The 25,357-nt window shown below is 41.0% G+C and overlaps 1 protein-coding gene across 3 annotated transcripts in view; it reads right to left on the reverse strand.

The window, feature by feature from the left end:
* Positions 1 to 25,357, reverse strand: part of LOC106550974 (testis-expressed protein 2) — a 57,838-nt gene that overhangs the window by 14,415 nt on the left and 18,066 nt on the right. For 2 of the 3 annotated variants that reach the window (XM_014068965.2, XM_087728486.1), the window contains 8 exons: positions 22,329 to 23,649; positions 19,217 to 19,417; positions 18,146 to 18,449; positions 16,709 to 16,932; positions 15,795 to 15,941; positions 14,751 to 14,850; positions 8,271 to 8,403; positions 4,931 to 5,068 (listed from right to left, as the gene is read on the reverse strand). In XM_014068965.2, the coding sequence (XP_013924440.2) occupies positions 4,931 to 5,068; positions 8,271 to 8,403; positions 14,751 to 14,850; positions 15,795 to 15,941; positions 16,709 to 16,932; positions 18,146 to 18,449; positions 19,217 to 19,417; positions 22,329 to 23,624 (2,543 nt within the window). In that variant the 5' untranslated portion in view covers positions 23,625 to 23,649. Of the gene's footprint in view, positions 1 to 4,930; positions 5,069 to 8,270; positions 8,404 to 14,750; positions 14,851 to 15,794; positions 15,942 to 16,708; positions 16,933 to 18,145; positions 18,450 to 19,216; positions 19,418 to 22,328; positions 23,650 to 24,704; positions 24,820 to 25,357 lie in introns of all 3 variants that reach the window. The other variant, XM_087728487.1, reaches the window with a different exon arrangement.

Raw genomic sequence — 25,357 nt, forward strand, 5'->3', positions numbered from 1 at the left:
GGATAAACAAGTGGCCTTCATGTTTCTTGACGCACAAAAGGCTTTTGATCGGGTAAATTGGAACTTTATGTTGTCACAACTAGAAAATATGAAGTTTGGAGAAAACTTCTTAAATGCAATTCGGGCAATTTATGTATGACAAACTGCGACATTATTGGTAAACGGAGAAGAGGCGGGTGATATTGAGATTGGTAAAGGCACAAGACAAGGATGCCCGTTATCCCCCCTACTGTTTATCCTCATATTAGAACCCCTTCTTAGAATAGTGAGAAGTGACACACAAATTAAAGGGTTACGAGCTAAAGCTCAGGAATTTAAGGTCCAGGCTTTTGCCGATGACCTTGTTTTTATCCTGGAGGATCCTATGGCTTCTGGGATACAACTTTTACGTAAAATAGAGGAGTACGGTAGGATAGCGGGGCTACGTATAAACAAAGAGAAGACAAAACTGTTAATTAAGAATAGGACTCTGAACCAGAAAAGGGAAGTACAAAGCCTGTTAGGGATTAACATGGCCCACAAAGTACAATACTTGGGAATTTGGCTCATGGAGAGATGTTCCTCTATCAAGGTAGATAACTATATGAAATTGCTACAGCAGGTATCTAAAGATATGACTAATTGGAGTGGTAAACAACTGTCTCTGATGGGCAGGATTGCGACAGTCAAGACATATGTATTACCAAAATTTTTGTTTCTGTTTCAAACGGCACCAACTAAATTGGACAAAATTTTTTTTTAAATCTTTGGAGACAATAGTGAATCGGTTTATATGGCAAGGCAAGAAAGCACAAATTAAAGCCCAAATATTGCAAAAACGTAGAGAACTGGGAGGCTTCGGAATACCCAACTGGGAAGCATACTATAATGCAGCAATCATGACATGGGTGAAAGATTGGGTGATGTTGAGTAGAAGGCGCCTATTGGCTATAGAGGGACATGACCTCCCTCAGGGATGGCATGCCTCCCTCTGGCAAGAAAGAGACACCCCCCATAGGTACTTCGTGGGACATTATATTCGGAAGATTTTGATGGGGGTCTGGGAAAAGATGAGGAAAAAATACTATCTTAGGGTTCCGTGCTGGTTGGCACCATTAGAGGCCTTAACGCATCCCAGTGTATTTAATTGGACAAGAAACATAACATATAAAGATATCATGATAGAAGATGGCAACATGAAAACAAAGATGGAATTAGAGCAGCAGGGCAAGAATTTGGAATGGTGGGAATATTTACAGGTTTAAAAGTGATAAGGTACGTTTTGGGATCTACCCAAACCCTCAGGGGCTAGATAAGATTTTGTTTGGTGGAGACAAGAAAATGTTATCGAAGATTTACCAATTTTTGACTTCCCAAGATGCTAATGAAGAGATGGACAAAAGCCTTCTAATAGCATGGGAGAGAAACCTTGGCTATGAAATTGAAATGGGCAAATGGTGGGATCTATGGAGTAAGACCATTAAACTTACAATATCTACAGCATTCAAAGAAAACATATACAAGATGGTTTATAGGTGGCACTTCCCCCCAACGAGGTTAGCCAAGATGTTCCCTGGGTTATCTCCATCGTGTTGGAAATGTGGAAGAAAGGATGGCACATTCTACCATATTTGATGGTCCTGTACTGAGGCCACGAAATATTGGAAAAGGATTAAAAAATGGCTAAAAGAGGTTACCGGGGCAAACATGGAATGGAGACCCGAGAACCTTCTACTAAGCATTAAACCAGAAAACATAAGCAGTTCAATATGGCATTTGAGCCTACATATAATTGTGGCCGCAAGAATAACTTATGCACAATTTTGGAAATCCACTACCATACCGTCAGAAGATGCTATAATTAAAAAGATCTATGAATGTGCAGAAATTGATAGAATGACGGGTTGGCTGAGGGACAAAGGAGAAACGGAACATTATCTTAGCTGGAACTTATGGTATATGTGGGCGACAAGGAGAACAGCAGGGACTTAAAATGGGGAAAGTTAAAAGTGAACATGGGTATTGTAATAGATCCCTGAACTTTGTAATGAGAAGATGTGGCTTAGAGACCTAACAATGAGGAAGGAAAGAAAAAAGTTGGGCTGTGAATGACTGTCACCGCGGGGAGGGGGAGGGGGGTTGTATGTTTAAAATTGTATTTTAAATCTCCCGTGTTTTGTAAGCCGCCCTGAGTCCCCTCAGGGAAAAGGGCGGCCTATAAATTATAATAAATACAAATACAAATACAAATATTTGTATCTGTATGTTTTACGCTTAAAAAAAATGTATAACTAATGAATGCCGATACAAAAGGCTGTATATTTACTTTATATTATTATGTATGTTTTGTCTTTTCTTGTATTTTTCTTTCTGTTTTTAAAGGTAATAATGTTTAATAAAAACTATTTTAAAAAAAACATGTATTTTCCAAATAGTGGAATCCCAATCTATCATTTAAGCTGTGATCTTCTGTGCAAACTCTTGTGGAGAAGTTGAGCAATCTTCTCTGGGCTGGTGATTATAACACTAAAAGTGGCAAAGTTATCAGCATCTATATGAAGATATTGTGGAATAGACAACATCACCACCAGATGGATTTGTAGCTGGCTGACAAACCACACTCAAAGAGTAGTCCTTAATGGTACTACATCCACATAGAGAGAAGTAGTGGGGTACCCACAAGGCTCCGTCTTAGGCCCAGTACTCTTCAATATCTTCATAAATGACTTAGACAAGGAAATAGAATGGGAACTCATCAAATTTGCAGACACTGAACTGGCAGGAATAGCCAACACTCCAGAAGACAAGCTCAGGATCCAAAAAGATATCAATAAAGTTGAACAATGGGTCCTATTGAATAAATTTCATTGAATAAATTGAATAAATTTCAATGTGGAGAATATCAAAGTTTTACATTTAAGGTAGGAAAAATCAAAGTTATAAGTACAGATTAGGTGAGACCTGACTCAAAAACATTAACTTGAAGTCCCAGTGGATGATCACTTGAATATGAGTCAGCAGTGTGCAGTAGTGGCCAAAAAAGTTAATAAAATCCTGGCATAAAATCAAGATCTAGGGAAATATTAGTACCAGTTTATAAAACCCTAATAAGACCACACCTGAAATACTGCAACCAATTTTGATCACCATACTGCAAAAAAAATGTTGAGACCTTGGGAAAAGTTAAGAGAAGAGCAACTAAGATGATCAAAGGTCTGGAGACTAAACCATACGAAGAACGGCTGCAGGATTTGGGCTGGATAGTCTAAAGAAAAGAAGAATTAGGGGCGACATGATACCAGTCTTCCAGTATTTGAGTGGCTGCCACAAAGACGAGGAGGTCAAATTATTCTACAAAGCACCCGAAGACAGGACAAGAAACAATAGTTGGAAACTAACCAAAGAGAGAAGCAATCTGGAATTAAGGAGAAACTTCCTAACAGTGAGGACAATTAACCAGTGCAATCAGAAATTGTGGGTGCTTCATCACTGGAAGTTTTAAAGTTTTAAAGAAGAGACTAAACAGCCACTTATCTAAAATAGTATAGATTCTCCTGCTTGAGCAGGGGGCTGGACTAGAAGACCTCCAAAGTCCCTTCCAGCTCTATTCTATTCTGAATTCTATTCTAAAATTCTATTTTAGGAAGACGTAATGTTGCCAGGAGGATGAATGGGGTTTTGGTCCTCAATGGATGCAGTACTCAACACATGAGGTGTGTCTTTATTGAGTCTGCCTTTAAATACAGGCTGTTAAATCTAGGCTGTCTCATCTCCATGGTTCTAAGTTTGACCATTCTAATAGGCATGATATATTTCTAAGCTCATTCAGAGCCAGTGCCATCGGCTACATCCTGAGTTCTCCTGTATTCCTTTCTGTGGACTCCACAGCAGAACTGAGAGTGATCAACTATCCTTTGTTGTGATCCTTTTGGCTTATAAATATTAGGTTTCATCCAAATTATCATCTTGGTACCATCACTATAAAATATATCTACACTTCATGAGCAAAACCAGTGTTTCACCGAGAAGGATTTCACCATCCCTTCGCCTGCAGGTCCTCCACATATCTCAAAGAGAGACTTTGTAAGCTGTAACAACTTCTTGGTGGTTGGTCAAGAGGGAAACATTATCTATTATGTCCCCCACTACTCCATTTACAATGAGTTCAGGACCAAATTATTAATGGTAAGTGAACTTAAGGGCCTCAATAAACTGAACTCTCTTCTTACAAATGCATTCCCAACTGTCATCAACCAAGTTGCTACTTTTGCTCTGCTGTCATTGAAATTTAGAAAGAAATACTTAAATTCTTAGTTGTAGCCATGGTTTTCTTTTATTGCAACCCTTTACATCTAATACTCTTTTTATCACTTTTTTATAATTTTACTGTTATTTGGTTGCATTTTCTGGCACTATGCTATATGTTTGCTTGTTTGTTTATCCTGCCTTTATTGTTTTTATAAATAATTCAAGGTGGCAAACATTTCTAATAATCCTTCCACTTCCTTCTTTCCCCGCAACAACCCTGTGAGGTAGGTTGGGTTGAGAGATTGACTGGTCCATGGTCACCCAGCACGCTTTCATGCCTAAGATGGGACTAGAACTCACAGTCTCCTGGTTTCTACTCTGGTGTCTTAGACACTACAGCAAACTGGCTCCATGATCTGCGACTATAGCAGAGCATTTACTTACTCAATGCCTCTCAATATTCCCAAAACATCCTTCTGCTCAGACCCAAAGCAGCCCAATTGATTTGTCTCTAAGGTAATGCTTAAGTGGAAAAGGACTGGCTTGAGGAGGAAAATACTATTCTAACCTCAGTACAGCCAAGGAGGGCTTTAGTTCTTCCCCTCCTCAGCTGGAGACAATGTCCATCTTTTGGGACCAGGTCATGACTGGGGAATGCTAAATGTGAAAGTGGGGACAGAGCCATGATCACCCAGGGGGTTACCCTTCAACTCCAGGAGGGATTTTCCTTTCTCCGGGGATCCCCGAGAGCTCCACAATGGGCATGTCTTCCTCCTCAGAAGAACCGGCACTGGAGGACTCCGCATCACTCTCAGCCAACAGGTCTACACGGGGTTTCATGCTGCAAGGAGAAGGAGATCAGGGTGAGAAGCTGGCAACCATTGCAAGATTTGTCCTTGGCAGTGCCATGGGGTGACGTCAGGCTTATGGTCTGCACTGTAGTTTTAATCCCCTTTCCTGAGATTAAGAAGTGAATCCTAAGGACAGTAACCTATATATAGGATGAGAATAAAAAGGATTTGTTAACAGGGGGAGGAAATGGCTGGAGAATAGATAAGGTAAAGGTAACATAAAGGTTCCCCTCGCACATATGTGCTAGTCGTTCCTGACTTTAGGGGGCAGTGCCCATCTCCGTTTCAAAGCCAAAGAGCCAGCGCTGTCCAAAGATGTCTCTGTGGTCATGTGGCCGGCATGACTCAACACTGAAGGCTCCGGAGAGCTGTTCCCTTCCCACCAAAGAAGGGTGATTCTCTTCAACTGATGGTAATCCTTCCAACCTAGAGTCTCACTGCAACTTCTTTTGCAAGCTCTACTGAGAGGAAAGAGTACTACAAGTATTTCAGCAACTGAATAATTCCCAATCAACTTATTCTCAATACACTAAGTCAGAAACTTCCTCCTCCTCTTGATGTTGATTGTCTTACCTTAGAGGGGAAAAAATGATGGAGGAATTTTCAAAACAATGAGATAAATGAAATAAACAACATAAGATTGTCTCATCAAGACTAGAAAAAGACAGAATGGACTAAAGCCTTAAAGAGAAGAATGAGGAGGAAAAAAGAAAATTCTGACTTTTATCATCAGCTTTATAACTTATTTACTTTTACTTTTGGATTGTATGTAAAAAATGGTGATTCCAGAAATGAAAGAAGAAGAGATTCATTAGAGCAATTGCCAGAAAATGAAATTACTCCAGAAAAATTACAAAAATTGTTTGAGAAAGCAGGTACTTGACTTGGTAAAATGTGTTAAAAGCCAGTCAGTTGTGTTTGAAAAGAGAATGGAAAAAAACTGTGTGCCATGGGCCCCTCCCCCGCCCATGCACCACTTTCCTCCCAGTGTTGACAAGATGCGGCTGGCCTGGCCCTGCACAAGGCAACTGGTGGTGGTGCCAGGCCTTCTTCCAAGGCCGCTTGCACTGTTCTTGGGATGCTTCAGAAGACTGTTTGGAGCAGCCTCTGGATGAAGGTTCACAAAGGGCAAGGCCAGGTGCCTTGTCAGCAGGAGGAGCAAGATGGCAAAGGGCCTTGGCATGGGAGAGCCAGTGGAGCACAGGGCAGCTGGGGTTTTGCACTGTGACAGCTGTTTTGCACATGTAGCTGGATGGCAGCTTCATGCCATACTGCTGGGCACATGTGCGCTGCAGTGCTGCGTGGTAGCTTTGTGCTGAGGCTTCCTGTGGCAGGTGAGGTGCTGGCTTTGCACCAAATTGCATGCTACTTAGGGGCTCCACTGTGCCAAGAAGCCCCTGAGAGTAGCAAGCAGCCTCAGAGCCGCCCAGTTCTGAGAGTGCTTGATGCCCTGGAAGGAAGGGTGTAGGGCTGCCAAAGCGGGGAGGAGATGGGCAGAGCGGGGGGGGATTGAAGAGCAGACAGTCCCTTTCCTTATAGAGACTCAAGATTCGGAGCTGGGAGGGACCAAGCTCAAAATGGCTTGGATTGGGGTAGAGACCCGCAATTATCGGTTAACAATGTCAATGGGAAGCCATTGCTAAGCGATGTGATCACATGATATCTCACATCACTTAAGTGACAGAAATCCCAGGCTCAATATGTTAAGGTGAATATAGATTTTAAGAATCATTGTACAGGTAGTCCTTGACTTACAACAATTCATTTAGTGACTCTTCAAAGTTACATTGGCACTGAAAAAAGTGGCATGACCATTTTTCACGTGGTCACATGATCAAAATTCAGATGCTTGGCAACTGACTCATATTTATGATGGTTATAGTGTCCTGGGATAACGTAGAAGTAGAAGACTATATGATAAAATTGACTAAGTACTGGTATACTGATGGAACAAAGGGAAAATATGGAATGCTCTACCTGATCATCACTTGTTTCAGCTACAAATTTTCAGTTTCAGTCACAAATTGACTTCCGTGGACCTTACATCATACTTAAGTGGTTAGTAGAGAGGCGTGCATAAGTTCACTAAAGTGCCTATCGTCCCTGTCACTGTATTTTTATTCTTTTATTCTTGTTCTCATTTTTGTTTGACAAATTCTAATAAACAAATAAATACAAATAATAAATGTTATTACAAAGTTTGAAAATTACATTATATTATAACTTAAAAGAGAATCTTTGTAAAATGATGTACTATTGGTATATGACCAGAAAAAATGTTTAAAACATATAAAGATACTTCAATTTATGCTGGAAATGTGGAAAGCATCATGAATGGTCATTTTACATGGTATACTTATGGTGTACATGGTGTACTTATAAAAAAGCCAGAAATTTCTGGGTTCAAATACATATGATGATGCAAAGAATTTTAAAGATCAAAATTCAACTGAAATCAGAATTGTTCTTGCTGGAATTAATAGGCAATCAATTAGAAAAGAGTCACAGAGGAATATTTTTACATATGATTTCTTCTGCAAGACAATATGTACAAAAATGGAAAGATTCCAAAATACCCACAATGGAGCTTGGTGAAGATAAAAGAAATAGTAGAGATAGAAAAATTAACTTATTTGCTAGGCAAAAGATCAACAATTACTTTATCAGTGACTGGAAATGCCTTATGGACTTTTTGCTAAAAAAAGAGAAAAATAGACTTGTGATCCAGGGATTTGAAGATTAGAAAGGGAAGCTTATGGAAAGAAGGAAATTATGCTGCAACTTCAGATAGAGAAGATAAGATATAAGTACATTTATAACCACTGTTAAAAAGATCAAAGCTGCCTTTTTATAAGTTGCTCTAATGTAATCTAATATTTTTTATTTTTTATTTTTCTATTTTTTCTTATTCACTATTATTACCTTATTTTATTTATTCTTTTCTAATATTTGCATTGTTTTTATTTTGTTAAAAATTCTTCAATAAAAATTATACTTAAAAATAAAAAATGAAGCAAATTTCTCTTATAGCTGGTTGTTCCAGGAAAGAATGTGAAGACAAGTAGTACCATAAAGATCCCAGGGCAGTTGACAGTATAACTCTTTCTGTATTCTAGGGAGCTTCTCAAAGGAGGATGGCATCTGTTCTGGGAGTTCAGCTGGCAGCTTAAAAAAGGGCCCAAGACATCTCACCCTTTTCTGTCCTTATCTGCTTTTCTGTTTTCCTCCTCCAGGTCTTCTTTGCCTAGTTTATACAAGTTCATCTTGGTCTCCAGGGTCATCTTCAGGGTTCCTTGATAGGTCACTTCCATATCCACCCAAAGGCCTGCAGAGTCGAAAAGAAGGCCGGTTACAGGTTATGGTTTGGCTTCTGGGATTTGATCTGGTGCCAGCTGGGCTGGATTATATCTGAAATGCATATGGTTTATTATAGAACAGTGTTTCTTAAACCTTTTCTTTCTCAGGACCCCTTCCCACATTTAAAAAGTATGGAGAACCCAAAAGACCTTTTGTTTGTGTGGGTTATATTTATCAATATTTACTATATTAAAAATTAAAATTGGCACGTTCTTTGCTGTTACCACTTTTCACAATTGTTTGAAGAGATTTTAATATTGTATTATTTTTCAACATAGGCTAACAAATAGTTTTAGTTTTATGGGCACCTGAGAGGGTCTTAGGGGATCCCAGGAGTTCTAGGACCATACTTTAAGAAACACTGTTCTAGAAAAATGGTTGGTGGAAGAAGGACAACCATTCCTGGCTGATGAACTACTTCAAAGATAGATCAGGGATTATGGCTCTATTCTGAACACAGAAAATCCCTACTGTAGTTCTGTCCTCCCTTCTCTGGTTGAACATCTAAGGTCAGCAAGGGCTGATGCATTTCCTGCCTCCAAAGCAGATGGCTGATTTCACATAGCACTTTAGACCCTATGCTTGCTCTACTTTAACTCCGCCATTGCTATTTGTAACCATGACTCAGTATACTATAGCTTTATTCCTTAAATTATGGCTAAATAAATCACGGCTAACAATGTGTAAACCCACCTAATGGTAAACCCACCTAATGGTAGGCTATGTGAAACATTGTCCTGGTTCATGTTTCATGTTTAATTCAATCATTTTTATTTTGTTTTGGTATAGTCCTTAATATGTGGACAGAGACATTCACAGGGAACATGTGACATCATGTGCATCATGATATTCTTGGAGAAATTATTCAGACTGACATCATGCTATACAGATGGCATCATTCTGGCTTTGATGCCTGTGTGCATAGAGGCAAGCATTGTTTGTTTGGAGGCAAACCATCCTCCCACAGGACCAGTTGTTCCAGATCCTGAAGAGGCTGCTTTTCCTGAAGGAATATGGCATATCCAGGCTGGTCCTTTCTAGAGTCTGAATAATTCCTTGTTTTGTCAATTGGATTTCTTCTTTCAGTTATAGATGTTTCCCGTCCATACCATGTTCCACTATTCCCAGCTATGCAAATATGGAACCAACAACTTGCAAAAACAAAGTTCCCTTCCAGAGGTGTCTGGAGGAAGCAACCAGACCAGGCTGCTCCGCTTCCAGACATTCCTGTTAGACATTGAGACTGGAGCACTATCCAGCCACAGAGCACTGGGACTCCTACATGACCAGGTTCAAGTGTTTCATGGAGGCCAACAACCTTCTTGGTCTATCAGACAACAAGAAGAGGGCTCTCTTCCTGAGCTCCTGAGGACCCGAGCACTGTCCAAACAAACTCAGGTCCAGGCGGTCACCTGATTCATGTTACAGAATATGCTCAAGATGCACTAGGCATCCAAGTTCATGCGGTGGGAGAAATTAAATTTATGCAACCAAAAAGAAGGGGAGCCCATCAACCAGTACGTTGTTATGCTTCGCAAAGTCACAGCATACTGAGAGTTCAGACACTTGGACGAGTTGCTGCTCGATCGAATAATCTGTGGACTGACAGACATTAACCTGCAGCCGAAGCTGCTGGCAAAGATGAATTTCACACTATAGATCACATTGGACGAGGCCAGAGCAACAGAATTGTCAACCAAGTTGACAGAAATTCTGCAAAAGCATGGCAGCCCGAAAAACACACACCGAGCTATCATAGTGCATCGCAAGAACACCCAATACAATTTCTCATCTGACAGCAAGGACAAAGATTGCCGCCTTCATTCAGAAAGGAAAAAAACATTGTACGAGACTGAAGAACGTCTCCCTTCATGCTCAGGCTGCAGAGGAAACCATCCGAGGGCGATCTGCCGGTTTAGGGACGCTATTTGCCAGAGGTGCGACCGGAAGGGACATCTGGCTGAAGTCTGCCGTACAAACCTACCAGCTGCGCAACAACCCAGACTAACAACAAGCCAGCCAGGACAACCAAGGCCATCTAGATGTGAGGCCTGGAAACTTCAGCGGAAGCAAGAAAGGGCAGAATCAACAGAGGCATTCCAGAGCAAGATTTGGCAGGCCAGCATGCCAAGAAACAAGAAGCTGTGTGTAACCATCAGGATCGAAGGGACTCCATGCAGTATGGAAATCGACACCGGGTCCTCCCTGACCATTGTATCCTGGGCTACCCTGAAGAAGGCCATCCCTAGCATCCAGAGAAACCAGCTGAAATGCCTGCAAGTATGGCTCAGCCATTATCAGGGAAATCATATCCCTGCCCTTGGCTGTGGCACATTCCGTGTGCAGTTTAAATCTTTTTTTTATTTTTTTTTATTTTTTGTTTTCTATTTTCTCATTCAAAGGTTTTATTTCTTTTAAAACACAAATATTTCATCATTCGTCAATCATTAAAACATCGAAGTACACATTTTTTTGTGTGTGTGTGCCCCTCCCTCCCTCCACCCCCTACCCCCCCTCCTTCCCCCCCCGACTTCCCAGAACCCGTACACGGTATGGATTTTTAACAAACACAGTCTAAAATCTATTGAAGAAAAAAAAAAGTAATAAAGAAATTAATGACATTCTGTATTGACCTTAGCTTCTTCTTGCTGAACTAACTTTAAACAATTTAAATCATTTCTGATCTTAAGCATAGGCTAACTGGAATTTCTTGGTCCCGTATTTATTTTGTATATAGTCAATCCATTTTTTCCAGTCTCGTTTATATCTCTCATTTGAGTGATCTTTAAGATATGCCGATATTTTAGCCATCTCGGCTAAGTTTGTGACTTTCAATGTCCATTCTTGGATTGTAGGCAAGTCTTCCTTCTTCCAGTATTGCGCCACTAACAGTCTTGCTGCCGTTATTAGGTGCAGAATCAAGTTAGTCTCTACCACTGTAAAGTCAGTACATATACCTAGTAAAAATAACTGAGGAGTAAACTTTATCCTTCTTTTAAAGATATTTTGCATAACCCACCATATTTTTATCCAGAATGCCTTAACCTTTTGGCAGGTCCACCATATATGATAATATGTAGCATCGAGAGAACCACACCTCCAACATTTAGGCTGTACATTCGGATACATAGAAGCCAACTTTTTAGGATCTAAATGCCATCTATAGAACATCTTGTAAAATTTTTCTCTCAGATTTTGAGCTTGTGTAAATTTCACATTTCTTACCCAGATTCTTTCCCATGTAGCCAACATTATTGGTTCTTCAATATTTTGAGCCCATTTTATCATACAATCTTTAACTAATTCTGTTTCCGAATCCATCTGTATTAATACATTATATATCCTCTTTATATGCATTAAGCTTTGATCTCTTATTTGTTTAAACAAATTATCCTCAACTTGAATAAAACCAATTTTTAAATCTATTTTCCACCTAGCCTGTAATTGCCCATACTGGAACCATGTTTGAACTACCTTCTCTTTTAATACCTCTAAAGATATTAATTGTAATACCCCCCTTTCCGAGGTAAGAAGCTGTCTGTAAGTAATTCTGTCCTGTTTTTGTGCTATATTCATATTTTCAATTGCATGTCTAGGAATTGCCCACATGGGTATCTTGTCATTTAATTTATATTGGTATTTTTTCCAGACCCGCAGTAAAGCATTTCTTAAAATATGACTTTTAAAATGCTTATCCAATTTTTTGTTGAATAACAGGTAAGCATGCCAACCATATACCAGATCGTGTCCCTCAATATTCAATATTCTATCATTGGTTAAATGAGTCCAATCACTAATTACAGATAATGCCACTGCATCATAATATAGTTTTAAATTAGGTAGTTTCAATCCTCCTCTCTTGCATTATTTTCATCTTTACTCTCGGCTTCTTTCCTGCCCATACAAATTTGTTGATACCCTTCTGCCATTCTAAAAGATTCGCATCTTTTTTAAGTATAGGTAACATTTGGAAAAGAAATTAAAATTTTGGTAAAATGTTCATTTTCACTGCCGCTATCCTACCCAGCAAAGATAAGTGCAATTTCTCCCATTTTTCATCTCCGTCTGTATACTATGCCAAAGTGGTTCATAATTATGCTTATATAATTTCCCATTTGAAGTTAAAATGTTAACTCCAAGATATTTGACTTTTTTAACTACCTCACATCCTAGCATCACTCCTAATTCTTCCTTTTGTTTAATATTCATATTTATAGCTAATATTTTGGTTTTTCCTAAATTTATTTTAAAGCCAGACACTTGACCATATTGATTAATCGTATTCATTAAGATTGTACTGGATTTCTGCGGTTGTTCCAATATTATGACCAAATCATCCGCAAAAGCGCGGACTCTATATTCTTGCTGCCTAATCTTGATCCCTTTTAAACCATCCAAGCTCCGTATTTTATTCAACAATACTTCCAAAGTTATAATAAACAATAATGGGGACAAAGGACAGCCCTGTCTTGTACCTTTTCCAATTTGAAAAGAGTCTGTTAAACTTCCATTGACTATGATTTGTGCTGTTTGCTGTTGGTATATTGCTTTAATTGACTGTAAAAAATTATCTCCTATCTGCATTTTTTGCAATATCTTCAACAGAAATTGCCAGTTAACTCGATCAAAGGCCTTCTCAGCATCCAAAAATATAAACGCAGCAGGGATCTGGTTGTTCTTTCCCAAATATTCTAATGCATTAATAATTAATCTGACATTACTTTTCATCTGTCTCCCCTGTATAAAACCTGTTTGGTCCATGTGTATCAATTGTTGAATAACCAACATTAACCTATTTGCTAATATTTTAGTAAAAATTTTATAATTCAGTAATGAAATAGGTCTATAATTTTTGGGTTGAGTAGTATCTTGATCTTCTTTGGGTATCAAAGATATAAACGCTGTCTTCCAAGATGGAGGCACTTTACCTTCCATTTGAATCATATTAAATAATTCTCTAAGAGGTTCTACCATTTCTAACTGTAAGTTTTTATAGTAAACCGCTGTCAAGCCATCTGTACCTGGTGTTTTCCCTGACTTTAATTGCTTAATTGCCTGCAAGATTTCCCCCGAGGTTATTGGTTGATTCAATTTTTCCCTGTGCTCTTCTCTAACTGAAGGTATTTTCTCTTTATCTAAATATTTGTCTATATCTAAACCATTAATTTTATCCCCTTTATACAGTTCTGTAAAAAATTCCAGAAAGGCCTTTTGAATCTCTTCCTGTTGAAACACCTCCTTCCCTCTGTAAATCAGTTTAAATCTTTTGATGGGCCGCTTACACTGACAGTGGTCAGTGGCTCCTTCCCAAGCCTGCTTGGCTTTGATTGGTTCGAATCCCTGGCCATGGGGGTAACCAGCATCAATGCCATCATTGATGATAGTGCCGACAAATTGATCTGCAAGTTTGAGGGCGTCTTCAGCAGAGACCTAGGCAAATATGTGGAAACTCCTATATCATTTAGCCTAGACCCCAATGTTGCTCAATTTAGGATGAAGACCCAGAGGGTTCCTTTTGCCCTCCAACCCAAAATTGACCAAGAATTGCACAAATTGATTGTTCAGGAAATCCTGGAGTCTGTCGACCATGCCCGGAGGGAAACCCCAATAGTGACCCCAGTTAAACCCGATGGGTCAATCAGCATCTGCATGGATTATAAGTGCACCCTGAATAAAGCCCTCCAGCAAAATGCTTACCCGGTACCAATTGTTCAGTATTTGCTTCACTCCCTTGGGCTGAGAAAAATATTTGCAAAATTAGATCTGGCACAGGCTTACCAGAAATTGCCAGTAGATGGTGCTACTACGGAGGCCCAAAGTATGATGACACACAAGGGTGCATTCAAATGCAATAGATTGGAATTTGGAGTCAGCATAGCCCCCAGACTGTTCCAAAGTGTCATGGAACGACTTTTGCAGGGGATACCAGAAGTAGTCCCTTATTTCGAAGATGTCCTGGTATCCGCCGCAAATAATGAGCAACTCCTCAAATGCTTGAGAATCGTACTAAACAGATTTAGAGGGGAGGGGTGTTAGATATTGAGACTGGAGCAATAGGCTCTACCAAGGTCCTCCATTCCTTTGGGAAAATACTTGAAGCTGATTGGCTGAGCCATCTGATAGCTCCCTATAAAAGGGGAAGCTGTCAAACAGGCCAGCGCTGGATCTATACATAGTTTGCTGAATAAAGAGCTGTTGTTGTCACTGAAGCCTGAGTCCTGCCTCATCCATTCAGCCTATCTAACAATTCCAGGTTCATATGGGCCACAAAATGACAGAAATGGGAATCCCAGGCTGCTGGTCACCAAAACATACCTCGGTTATCCACTGTGGGGCTAGAAGTGCCAAGTATGTGTGGGATGGAGGTCCCCATCTCCAGATCAGTCAGAGTGAGCTCATTCATGAAATATGGCAACTGCATCAGAGCAAAGGAAGAAGGGAAAAAAACCAACCATCAGGAAAGTCAAAGAGAGGAAGAAAGTTGCTGTCAGGCTGGCATTCTTTACTAGTCAATATCAGGCCCCTAATGGCCACATGCAAAACATGATTCACAGAGTGTCCCTGGGTTAGATTTCTTGCAAAGAAAAAGGGATTGGGTAACACAATCTTGGAAACCAGATTTGTATATTTTACCTTCACTTATCAGAGAGAACATTAAGATGCCCTTCAAGCCTTTTATCCTCTTTCTAACTGGCTCTTGACTTGAGGTGGGAAAGTTACCAACTATTTAGAAGATACAAAAGGAATTTTCATTGTATTCTACTGTATTCACAAATGTCCAGTCCCATTCCAAGAGCCAACTAATTCTCTGATAGAACCAGCATCAGACAGGTGCACTGTGTCTCTAGTGTCCTTGTTGTGGTCCACTAGGAACTCAGGGGGAGGGGGGCAGGAACTTCAGCTGAGAATGATACCATATCAGCCAATCCATTTGTATCCAGCAACATCAGCCTCTCTGGTTGCTTGGTCTAAATATGGTGAGACGTCCCACAGCACTCAAAAATTAAACGTCTAGAAGAAAATATTGCGTTTGCACCCTATGGTTTACTCAACTGATTTTGGGTGAGGAGGTTTGCATGATTTACAAAACCATAATCTAATCATGTGTGCTGAATTGCATGACATTCTAGGCTGAAACATGATTGGTGAAGTTGTGACTGTGCTGTGGGAATGTAGGGTGAGGTACATGCCTACAACACGTGGATGAGCAAATTTGCTTCCAAATTTGCCTTTGGAGTCAGGAAGCAATGCCTTCTGGGTATCTCAGCCTTCTTCCTGGATAGCAGGGTAGGACTGGGCAGGATTTCTTTGCCCCCTGGAAGTTTGCTCAAGAAGACACGGAAAAGCAGCTTTTCTCACCTTGATTCTGCCCAGTTTCTTCTGAATTTTATCTGAAACTTGATCTGCCCAATATTTTTCCCTTAGGAAGTCCCAAAACATTCGGCCAAGCATTGCGTTGACCCAAACTATAGGGGGGTTGGAGGTCAGATTTTCATCCCCAGGGAACTGAAAAGAACAAAAGGGAAAGAAATCACTCATCTTATCGGACTATAATGGCCACATGCCGCCCTCCACAAGAATGGAGTTTCTGTTGTGTAGCTATCACCATCATCTTAATATTTATGACCCCCTCTTGGATTGCCCTGAGTTTATGCAGTATTTTATTTTGTTTGGTAAGATGGTATGTTTACCTTATGGGTCTGAAAATTGGCATTCAAAATATTTTAGCAAACTCTAAATACTTGGGGATGGTACCATCAGCTTTAATTTTTCAGCAAATGGAATGCCACACACCTTATCATCATCCATAAACTCAGTGCAGCATTTCTCTCTCTTATCTTATCAAAAAATAGAGATTTCTAAATTTATTTTGTAAGACTGAAGATCTGAGGACAGAAAATGGGGAGTTTTGGAGGAGCAATTTTGGTTGAAGCAGAGAATAAACTATTTCTAAATAGCAAAGAATAATAGGTATCTTACAAAACGTCCAAGATAAATTCTGAATAATCAAAACTCATGGATCACAATAGACCATTTTATGTTCAATTTTTTTAAAAAAAGGAGCTTTGAAAAACAATTCCTAAATACTAAATAGAATGTTCAATTTTATATACATATAAAGGTAGTCCTTAACAACTGCCTCGTTCAGTAACTATTCAGTTATAACAGTGATGAAAAAGTAACCTTGCAAACAATCCTTTGTAAGATCAAACACACAATTGCAGTTTCATTAAGTAACTGCTTTTCCTGTGATTTCAGCCAGATTTCCTCACCTTTTTGGAACCAGGGCTGTCTGCTCTATTGGGGCAGGACTTTGGGTCGGAGTCAGTAACTGCTGGAATTATTTGGGACATGTACACATTGTAATCCAATAATAGTTTTTCTTGGTCGTTGATGCTCAGCTCCTTGGTCTTAGGAGCAGGGAGCAGATCTTCTGTGCTGCTGCTGCTGCTGTGATTATGGGTCTCCTTTCCTGCAGGAATGGGCTGGATTATACCTGAGCAAGAGAAGAAAGGGTTGCTATAACAGAGCATGACGAGACCGGTCAGGATTGGGAGTGCAGCAATATCAATGTATATGAAATTTGGGGCTGCTTGCGGAAATAACAGGGGCAGTTGCTGATACTTAGAATTTGCTGTCCTTTAACAGGAGCTTTTAATGCGTGACCTGTCAAAACCGCGCTCGACTAAGCCACGCCCGATTAAACCGCCTCGCTGATGTCATCAACAGGGCGACAACAGCCAGCATGGAGAAAGAAGGGTGCTTTAAATAGCGCTTTGAAAGCAAGCCGATTCAACTTAAGGTAAGGGTTAGGTTAAGGGTTAGGGTTAGGTTAAGGGTTAGGGTTAGGTTAAGGGTTAGGATTAGGTTTAGGGTTAGGTTAAGGGTTAGGTTTAGGGTTAGGTTTAAGATTAAGGGTTAGGTTTAGGATTAGGTTTAGGGGGGTTAGGTTTAGGTTTAGGGGTTAATTTTAGGTTTAGCGTTTACAACGTGCTTCTGTCTCCACGCTGTTGTCACCCTGTTGATGATGTCAGCTACGCGGTTTCATTGAGCGCGGTTTAGTCAAACGCGGTTTTGTGGTGGAACCCTTTTAATGATCAGGGTTTTGCTTCCAATGAAAATCACTCCAACTGGGTTTAAGTGAGAAATTCCTCAGTAGGTTCTAATCCAACTTGGTCCTCAATGTTATTTACTATCTAAAATATTTTATTTATTTATTTGTTAAATTTCTAGGCCGCCCAATCCCAGAGGATTCAATCAATCAATCTTACACTTGTTAACCGAAGAAACAGTTGCTTGGCTCAAGTGAGACTGCATGAAACTTTTCTTTATCTACAGGGTGCAGAAGATGACAGCATCTGCAGAGTGGGTCAAAAAAGTCAAAAGCCCACATCCTTTTTATGGATGACTTTTTTTTTATTCCCACTCCTACCCAGGTGGATGCTCTAGCATTGCAAGCATTACCCTTGGCCTTAGAATGGCACCCCCCACCCCCGTGCCCAGGATGGATGTGGAAACAAAGAATTGCATTGGATTGAGATTGGATTAGGTCAAGACAAAAACAGATGCCGTTCAATTTAATTAAACGAAACATGATTTCATCCCAGGATTTCCTCATTCTGTTTCTGAAAATTAAGAGGCAATCAATTCAAGGAACCCTGGAAGTTGGACCCATGGTTCCCAGCCTGCTTTACTTGAGAGGAGTTCACCTTGGCTGGTGTGGTGTAGCTCATGGTATTCAGCTTGGCAGGCCCTTGTGAGATATTGATACCACTCTTCCTTATCTCTACCCGTTCTACCAAAGAGATAAAGTGTCCTTTCTTGGGCCTCAGCTGGGCAGTGCCCTGATACTTCTTTCTTCTTTGGGTTCTCCTCTCCTGGAGAGTCCACATCCTGGTCTTTTGTTGCTAGAGCTTTGGTCTTCAGATCCACGTCTTCTGGGAAAAGAATGCATATGGGATATTTTTTGTTCCACATCCTTTTGCGAGCCAGCCCAGGTGGGAAGAGGAAGACCTGAAAAATAACAGACAATTTAAAGTCACAAAAGAATCAAGTCACCTTCTCCACAAAAAAGCAGTTTGAATTACAATAGCAATCTTTTAACCACCCAAATGCCATTGCATGACCTGACAATCCTCTCAAGGAGTCCTATGTGTTCAATCTTATGAACTTAGGTTTTTGAATCCCATGAAACCTTGCCTTAGAATGCCCAAATCCTGTGATCTCACAGTAAGAATGATTATCTTAAGACCTCTCCCATAACTTCCCCAAATCTCACATGAATCGATCATGCAATGAGTTCTGAGCCATTTCAATTTAACTTCCTTCTGAGACAGTTTTGTGGGGTAGTAGCTACCTGATCATCCTATTTTATAAGTAATAAACTAAAACATGTTTGAAAAGTTAGCATGATAGCTAAGAAACTAAAGGCGAAGGCACAATGCTGATGTGGAGCACTTTAAATTCAATGATCTTCCTTTTGACTGAATACCCTGAAAACACAAGGGTCCAGTTTGAATCAGTAAAGTAGGAAGACGAGGTTTTTAATCCCTTCTGGATGACACTAGAAGAAAGGCTTTATTTACAGAAAGGAATGGGAAATCTTCCAGTGAGGTCTCAAATACCCCCAATTTATCTAAGGGGCACTTCTTAGACTGAACCACATCTGCAGAAAGAGGAATGAAGGGATGAAAGCTCTCCTAGCCTCTCCACCAAATTTCAAATCTGTACTTACTACACATACCCACCACCCCATCAGATACATTATTGATGACTCTTACCTTGGCTCCACTCGTATCATAACGTCGGTGGGTCACAAAAGCCAACTCAAAGTTCTCTTCCCCAAAGATGGCTCGCCGAGGGATGCTGCTTTGGGGATAAGATAACGTCAGGTTGGAATTTTCTAAGGTCACAAATACGGAATGGGTCAGAGAAGGATGATAAATCTCAGGGTCATAAAAATGCATTTCGTTCATCCAACCCTGGAAAAGAAGAATTCATTTAAATTAGGGAATGTTCAAAAGAAGAGTACAAAGATATACGTATGTCACTATTCTGCTAGATATTATTTATTGACCTGCATTTTCTGGAATAAAAGAAGTAACACTCATGTCCGCTTTATTTCTTCAAAAATACCAAGGTGGGCAACCTGAAATTCCGGATTCTGGAGAAAAACCTCAAAGCTCTTTTCTCCATTCCCTGTCCTCTTTCTGACAATTGCAGAAGCCAGGTATGGATGCTCCTGCCATACTGATAAAGGAACACATCGTTGTGTATGTCTGTACATACAGAGCTACCACATGGTTACCCACCTCCACATTAAAGAAAGCATTGCGTGAAAAAAAAGTCCTAGAGAAATTTACCTGCATTTTTTCCTAACAATATAATGAAAGAGAATATGCTTCCTACGTTTCAGTCTGAATGTCTTGACTTGTATTCCAACATTGTTTCTCCATCTCCTTGTATCTATTTTAGCTATTCACATTTCCCAATCTGATGTCTTCTTTGGGATTTAATGAAGGCACCCTCAAATTATTGCAATCACTTGGGGAATTTCTCATGACCAGTCTCAAAGCTTGGAAGTGCTAGAAGGCACTTCCAAATGAAAAGAACCAATAAAAAAAGGGTGGGGGGAGAATTGCATTGTATATAAAGAATTACCGTATTTTTTGCACTTTAAGACACACTAGACCATAAGTTGCAGATTAGCTTTAGAGGAGGAAAAGAAGAAAAAAAATCTGCTCTGTCTCCCAGCATTCATCTGGTATTCATCTGGCCAGCCTCCTTGCAGCAAACAGCAAACAGCCTGATCAGCTTCAGCACATTATCACAGACCCAGCACATGGCTCGTCAGGGATCCGCTCCATTGCACTCACCACCGATCAACTAACCTGAGTTGCTGCTGCTGACAGGAAACACTGGAGCCTTCGCTGCAAAGCAGCTGATTGGCGGTTGGCTCAGCCTCCTGGAATACTGCCGATCAGTTGTTCTAGGTGGTGGGGATTGCTGCTGCCGATCGCCAGTTTGCTGCCACTACTTGCTGCCATCGCCATTCGTTGCCTATCACCGCTGTTTGCCACTGCCATTTGCTGCTGCTGCCATTTGCTGCCACCACTTATCACCGCTATCGCAGCTGTTTGCTGCTGCCATTTGCTGCTGCTGCTGTTCACCGCTGCCATTTGGCATCGGCAATTGGCAGTGTCAGCAATCCCTGTCGCCTAGAACAGTAATCGGCGGTATTCCGGGAGGCCCATCCAACTGCCGATCAGCTGCTCGGCAGCAAAGGCTCCAGCATTCCTTGGTGGCGGCAAACAGCGGAAGCAGTGACAGGTGGTGGTGGCAAACACCGTCGCTGCACCTACCTCCCCCCCCCGCAATATTTGCTTTATAAGACATTTCCACCCACTTTTTTGTTTGGGCGTGCGTCTTATAGTGCAAAAATACAGTACTATACCTCTATAGAAATACACAATACTAGAGAAGAAAGCCTTCTTGAAACTATTTGAGTGAATATTAGAAGAAAAAGAAACAACATTGCTCTAGGTGTTTACCACAGGCCACCTAGCCAAGAGAAGGAAATAGATGAACTGTTTGATAGTCAGTTAACTAATGTGTGCAAGAAACACACCATTGTAATAATGTGGGATTTTAACTACCCCAACATCAACTGGGAAACAATTTTTACAGTGAGTGGGAAACAGAACAGGTTTCTTATGTGCCTGGCTGACAACTGTGTCACCCAAAAGATGGAGGTGAGAACTAGACAGTGAACTATACTGGACTTAAATCTTACTAATAGGGATGAAATGATTGAGGGAGTGGAAGTTTGCAGGAGTGACCATGTCATACTAGAATTTGCCATAATGCAGGCACAGGTGATTGAACAAAGTCACACTAGTGTTTTAGGGCAGCGGTCCGCAGAAAAATTATTTGCATTTTTTATATTGCACTAAATCAGGGGTCTTCAAACTACAGGCCCTGGGCTGGATACGTGCAATGAACGTTTGTTTTGCTGCAGAATCTCACCCTTCTGGGTCTTTTTGTGCGGGTCAGAGGGGAGGGGAGAAATTCTGACTTGGGGCTTTCTTCAGCCTCCTGAAGGAGGAAAGTTCTACAGAGAGTTATCAAGTTACAACAAAGTGTTATTTGATATTTATTGGGACTCTATGCATCAAGTCAAAATTATGGTTTATTGTCAGAATTTTCCAAGGGAATCCTCATCCAGTCTTGCTTCAATCTCTAGCACTATTAGAATCAAATGTTCTAAAATTTAAAAATAGCAACACCTTTCTTTTTTCTTTTCTTTTTCCTTTTCCAACTTAAAGCTACAAATAATTTATCTCCATGATACATTTCAAGGCCTTCCAAGTGTTGAGGAATGCTGTGGCTCAAGTATTGTCACGCTGGACTTTAGGGGACAATGGGAAAGGGTCAATAGTGAGTGTCAAACAGACTACACAAGTAGCCTTCACTTTGTGACTGCAGTTGGGATTGGCAACTGTCGTTAAAGGACACAATTGTTAAGGAGACATCAAATGACTCCAATTCACAATTTTATTGCTGATTTCTCCATTGACTCTGCTTGTTGGAAGCCAGCTATAAAGCACACAAATAGTGACTGATCATGTGACTATGTGACACTGCAATAGTGATAAATGTGAGGACTGATGATATTTTCAGCACCATTGTAACTTTGGCAGTTCACTAAACAGAGCAGTTGTTAAACATGATCTGCCTGAATTTGCTTTCTTGAAGAAGTTCAGCTTTCCATCATCGTATCCCCATATAATTTAAGAGTCTTTTTTTCTAAAGAAAAGAAGGAAGTTTAGAAGCCAGCCAGCACTGGGCTTCCTCCCATTGATCCCACAGGGGGCACCAGTGAACCCACCCTACCTTGAGCACATGGAGGTCCCATGGCTGCTGAGGTATCACTTGCAAGGACAGAATGCCCTGAGGAGGGGGCCTTTCCTGTGGGGACAGGGCACGCTTTGGCACCAGCAGCAAAATAACCAGGAGACCAAGAAGGAATCCACAGGCCAAGCCAAGGCAGAGGCCGGAGATATAGGGAGGCAATGGGAGGACCAGGTAATTGTAGGCCAAGATGGCAATCCAGGTGAGAATTTTGCATGGCACTGGGCTGCAGCACTTGGGGGGCTGGACTGCCCCAAGCGGTGAGAGAGTCTGCATTTCGCCCGTGGCCTTGCTGTTTTTCTCAGCCGTCTCAACCTCCTGGAAGACCTCCCCATAGGGGCAATGTGGAGAGGAGTCCCGATCTTCCATTTCCCCTCTCCCTGATGAAATGGTCTCAGTCCAATCTGTCTCATGGAGGGGGTGTTCCAAATTGCTCTCCAAGATGGGAGACCTCTTGAAATGATGAGAAAGGAAATCAGAACCTTGCTGGTGCCCTGAGAGGGGTAAGAGGAGCTTGGGGGACACATTATTCTCATCCCCAATTATTTTGCTGAGCCTGTTGAGTGGCTCCTGCATGGCTTCTGAAAACCTCCTTTTGGTATCCTCAAACTTGGCTTCCTGAGCCTTGAAGAAGTTGCCCTTGTTCTCTGAAGGAGAATGGTTGGGAGATGATGGAGCAGTCCTGGAATCACCATTTTTGTTCCTGGGCTGGGTGATTTGTCGCCAGAGATGAACATTGAGCTTAGAGTCTGATTTGGACAGTGTCACCTCGGGCTCCAAGCGAGAAATTTCAGTGGAAATGGATTTGACCAAGCTCAACAAAGGCTGGTGTTTGAGAGATGGGCCTTCCTGGGGCTCAATTTCAGTTGAGAAGGATTTCACCAAATTGATTAAGGGTTTGGGACTGTGTGAGTTTTCCAAGCCAGTTGATCTCTGAGATGCTGAGTGAGTTGGAGACAGGAATTGAGAAATGGGGAGTGCAGGTGAGAAATCTGATTCAAGAAGAAACAGAGGAGAGGATGATCCACATAAGGTAGGCTCTTTGCAGTCATCTTCCTCAAAGAAAAAACTGTTAGCTGAGTTTGGAGCTGGAGCTTCCTCATCATCTAAGGCAAAGATCAGCTCATTTCCACATGTATCTTCCCACACAATGTCCTTTCCAGGCTCAGCAGCTGAGCAATGGCTTAACCTTTGGGAAGGATGGCATGTTTCTTCCCAGGGAGGGGAAGAAATATTTGCTGTAGAAGGATCTGAAGGCATCTGAGGATGGTCAGTCATTTTTCACATCCTCCTGGGATTGAGCCTGTGGAGTAGGAAAGAATACTGATTCTGAGAAACCTTAAATTCCAACCTAAATTCTTTCAAAGCAGCCATTTAGTCATTCAGTCATCTTGTTCATGTTGACCCCTCACATCCCAAAGTAATATTTGTGATGCCATTAGGCCCACAGATATGTTCTAATCTAGAGATTCCAAGGTTCCATGAAGAGGGAGAAAGAACAGCTGACTTCATCTATATAATTTTAACCCAGAATTTCTAACCACAATTTGTTGAACTGCAATAGCCTAATATATACTTAGCCATCCACAGGCATGTCCCCAACTCCATTAAGTTAAAAGAACTTTATGGCTTCTCATCACATAAGTCAGTCTTATTTACTTGCTTTCAAAATTAGAGCTGGGAAAATGATTTACCATATTTTTCAGACTATAAGACGCCCCGGAGTATAAGACGCACCATGATTTTGAAGAGGTAAATTAAAAAAACAAGTTTTTGCACTCTGCAGGCCTCCCAAACTCTCTGCATGCCTCATTTTTTGCAAAAAAAAGGGGGGGGCATGCAGAGCTTTGGGAGGCTTGTAGAGTGCTCCTGGGGTTTGTGGGGGGCAAAAATGAGCAAAAAAGGCCCAATTCTTGCTTATTTTTGCCCTCCCCAGCCCCCAGGAGCATTTTGCAAGTCTCCCAAACCCTCTGCATGTCCATTTTTGCAAAGGGGGGGGGGTCGGTGGCCAAAAATGCTGTATTCAGTATATAAGAGACACAGATTTTCACAAGGTGCATCTTGTACTCTGAAAAATACGGTAACAACCAATCCTGCACCCACAGTTTTGGAGGACTAATGGCTGCAATAATTCTGGTTTGACACAGTATGGTTAAAGTAGGCTAATCTACAATACAGGTAGCCCTTAACTTACAACCACAATTAAGCCCAGAATTTATGTTGCTAAGTGAGAAATTTGTTAAGTGAGTTTTGCCCCATTTTATGATTTTTTTTGCCATATTTATTACGTGAATTACTGCAGTTATTAAATTAGTAATGTGTTTTCAGGGATTAGAGACATTTAACAGTTACATTTACCTTGAGGGCACACAAAGACTTTGATATAGAAAGGGAAAACAGGACTCTCCGGTTTACACACTCCAGTCACAATCACCATAAATCTCAGTTAACCTAAATTAGGAAAGGCAAAAATCTAGAAGGGTAGTAAGATCAATGTCTATATATTTCTTCTTTTCTTTTAAGTACCTTTATTTAGACAAACTGTTTTTTTCCCCAGTTTCATCAGTGAGCAGTGTCCGTACCTCACACAACCTGCACATGTGCCTTTTCTTCATCCCTGCCTGGATGGGCAATTTTCCCCGATTCCAAGTTTCCGTCTCCCAAGTGGAGATCTCGGTGGGAACCTTGACTGAGCTCCCCATATGTGGGCTGCTCTTCCCACTGTCCCCAACGAGACTCCAAGGTTTCTTTTCTGGGACTCTTGCAACCCACAGATTTACTCTATACCACGAAGTGAAGGCACCTTTCAACTTGCCGTCTGCCACCCTGGGCTTTCAGGCAAATGGCCTGGGAGGACTCTGTCCACCTACATTAATCAGAGTATGAGCCCCTCCTTTTCTGATTAGGACTCTGCCTGCTGGCTGTCCATGGGTGATCTTCTCACTCCCACATTTCCCTTTTCACACAGTCTCTCTCTTTCTCTAACAGAAGATCCTGTGCTCCAGCTAAAC

This window comes from Thamnophis sirtalis, unplaced genomic scaffold (assembly GCF_051295495.1).
Source record: "Thamnophis sirtalis isolate CommonGarterSnake01/CBP01778 unplaced genomic scaffold, rThaSir2_p1.2 scaffold_14, whole genome shotgun sequence".
NCBI lineage: Eukaryota > Metazoa > Chordata > Lepidosauria > Squamata > Natricidae > Thamnophis > Thamnophis sirtalis.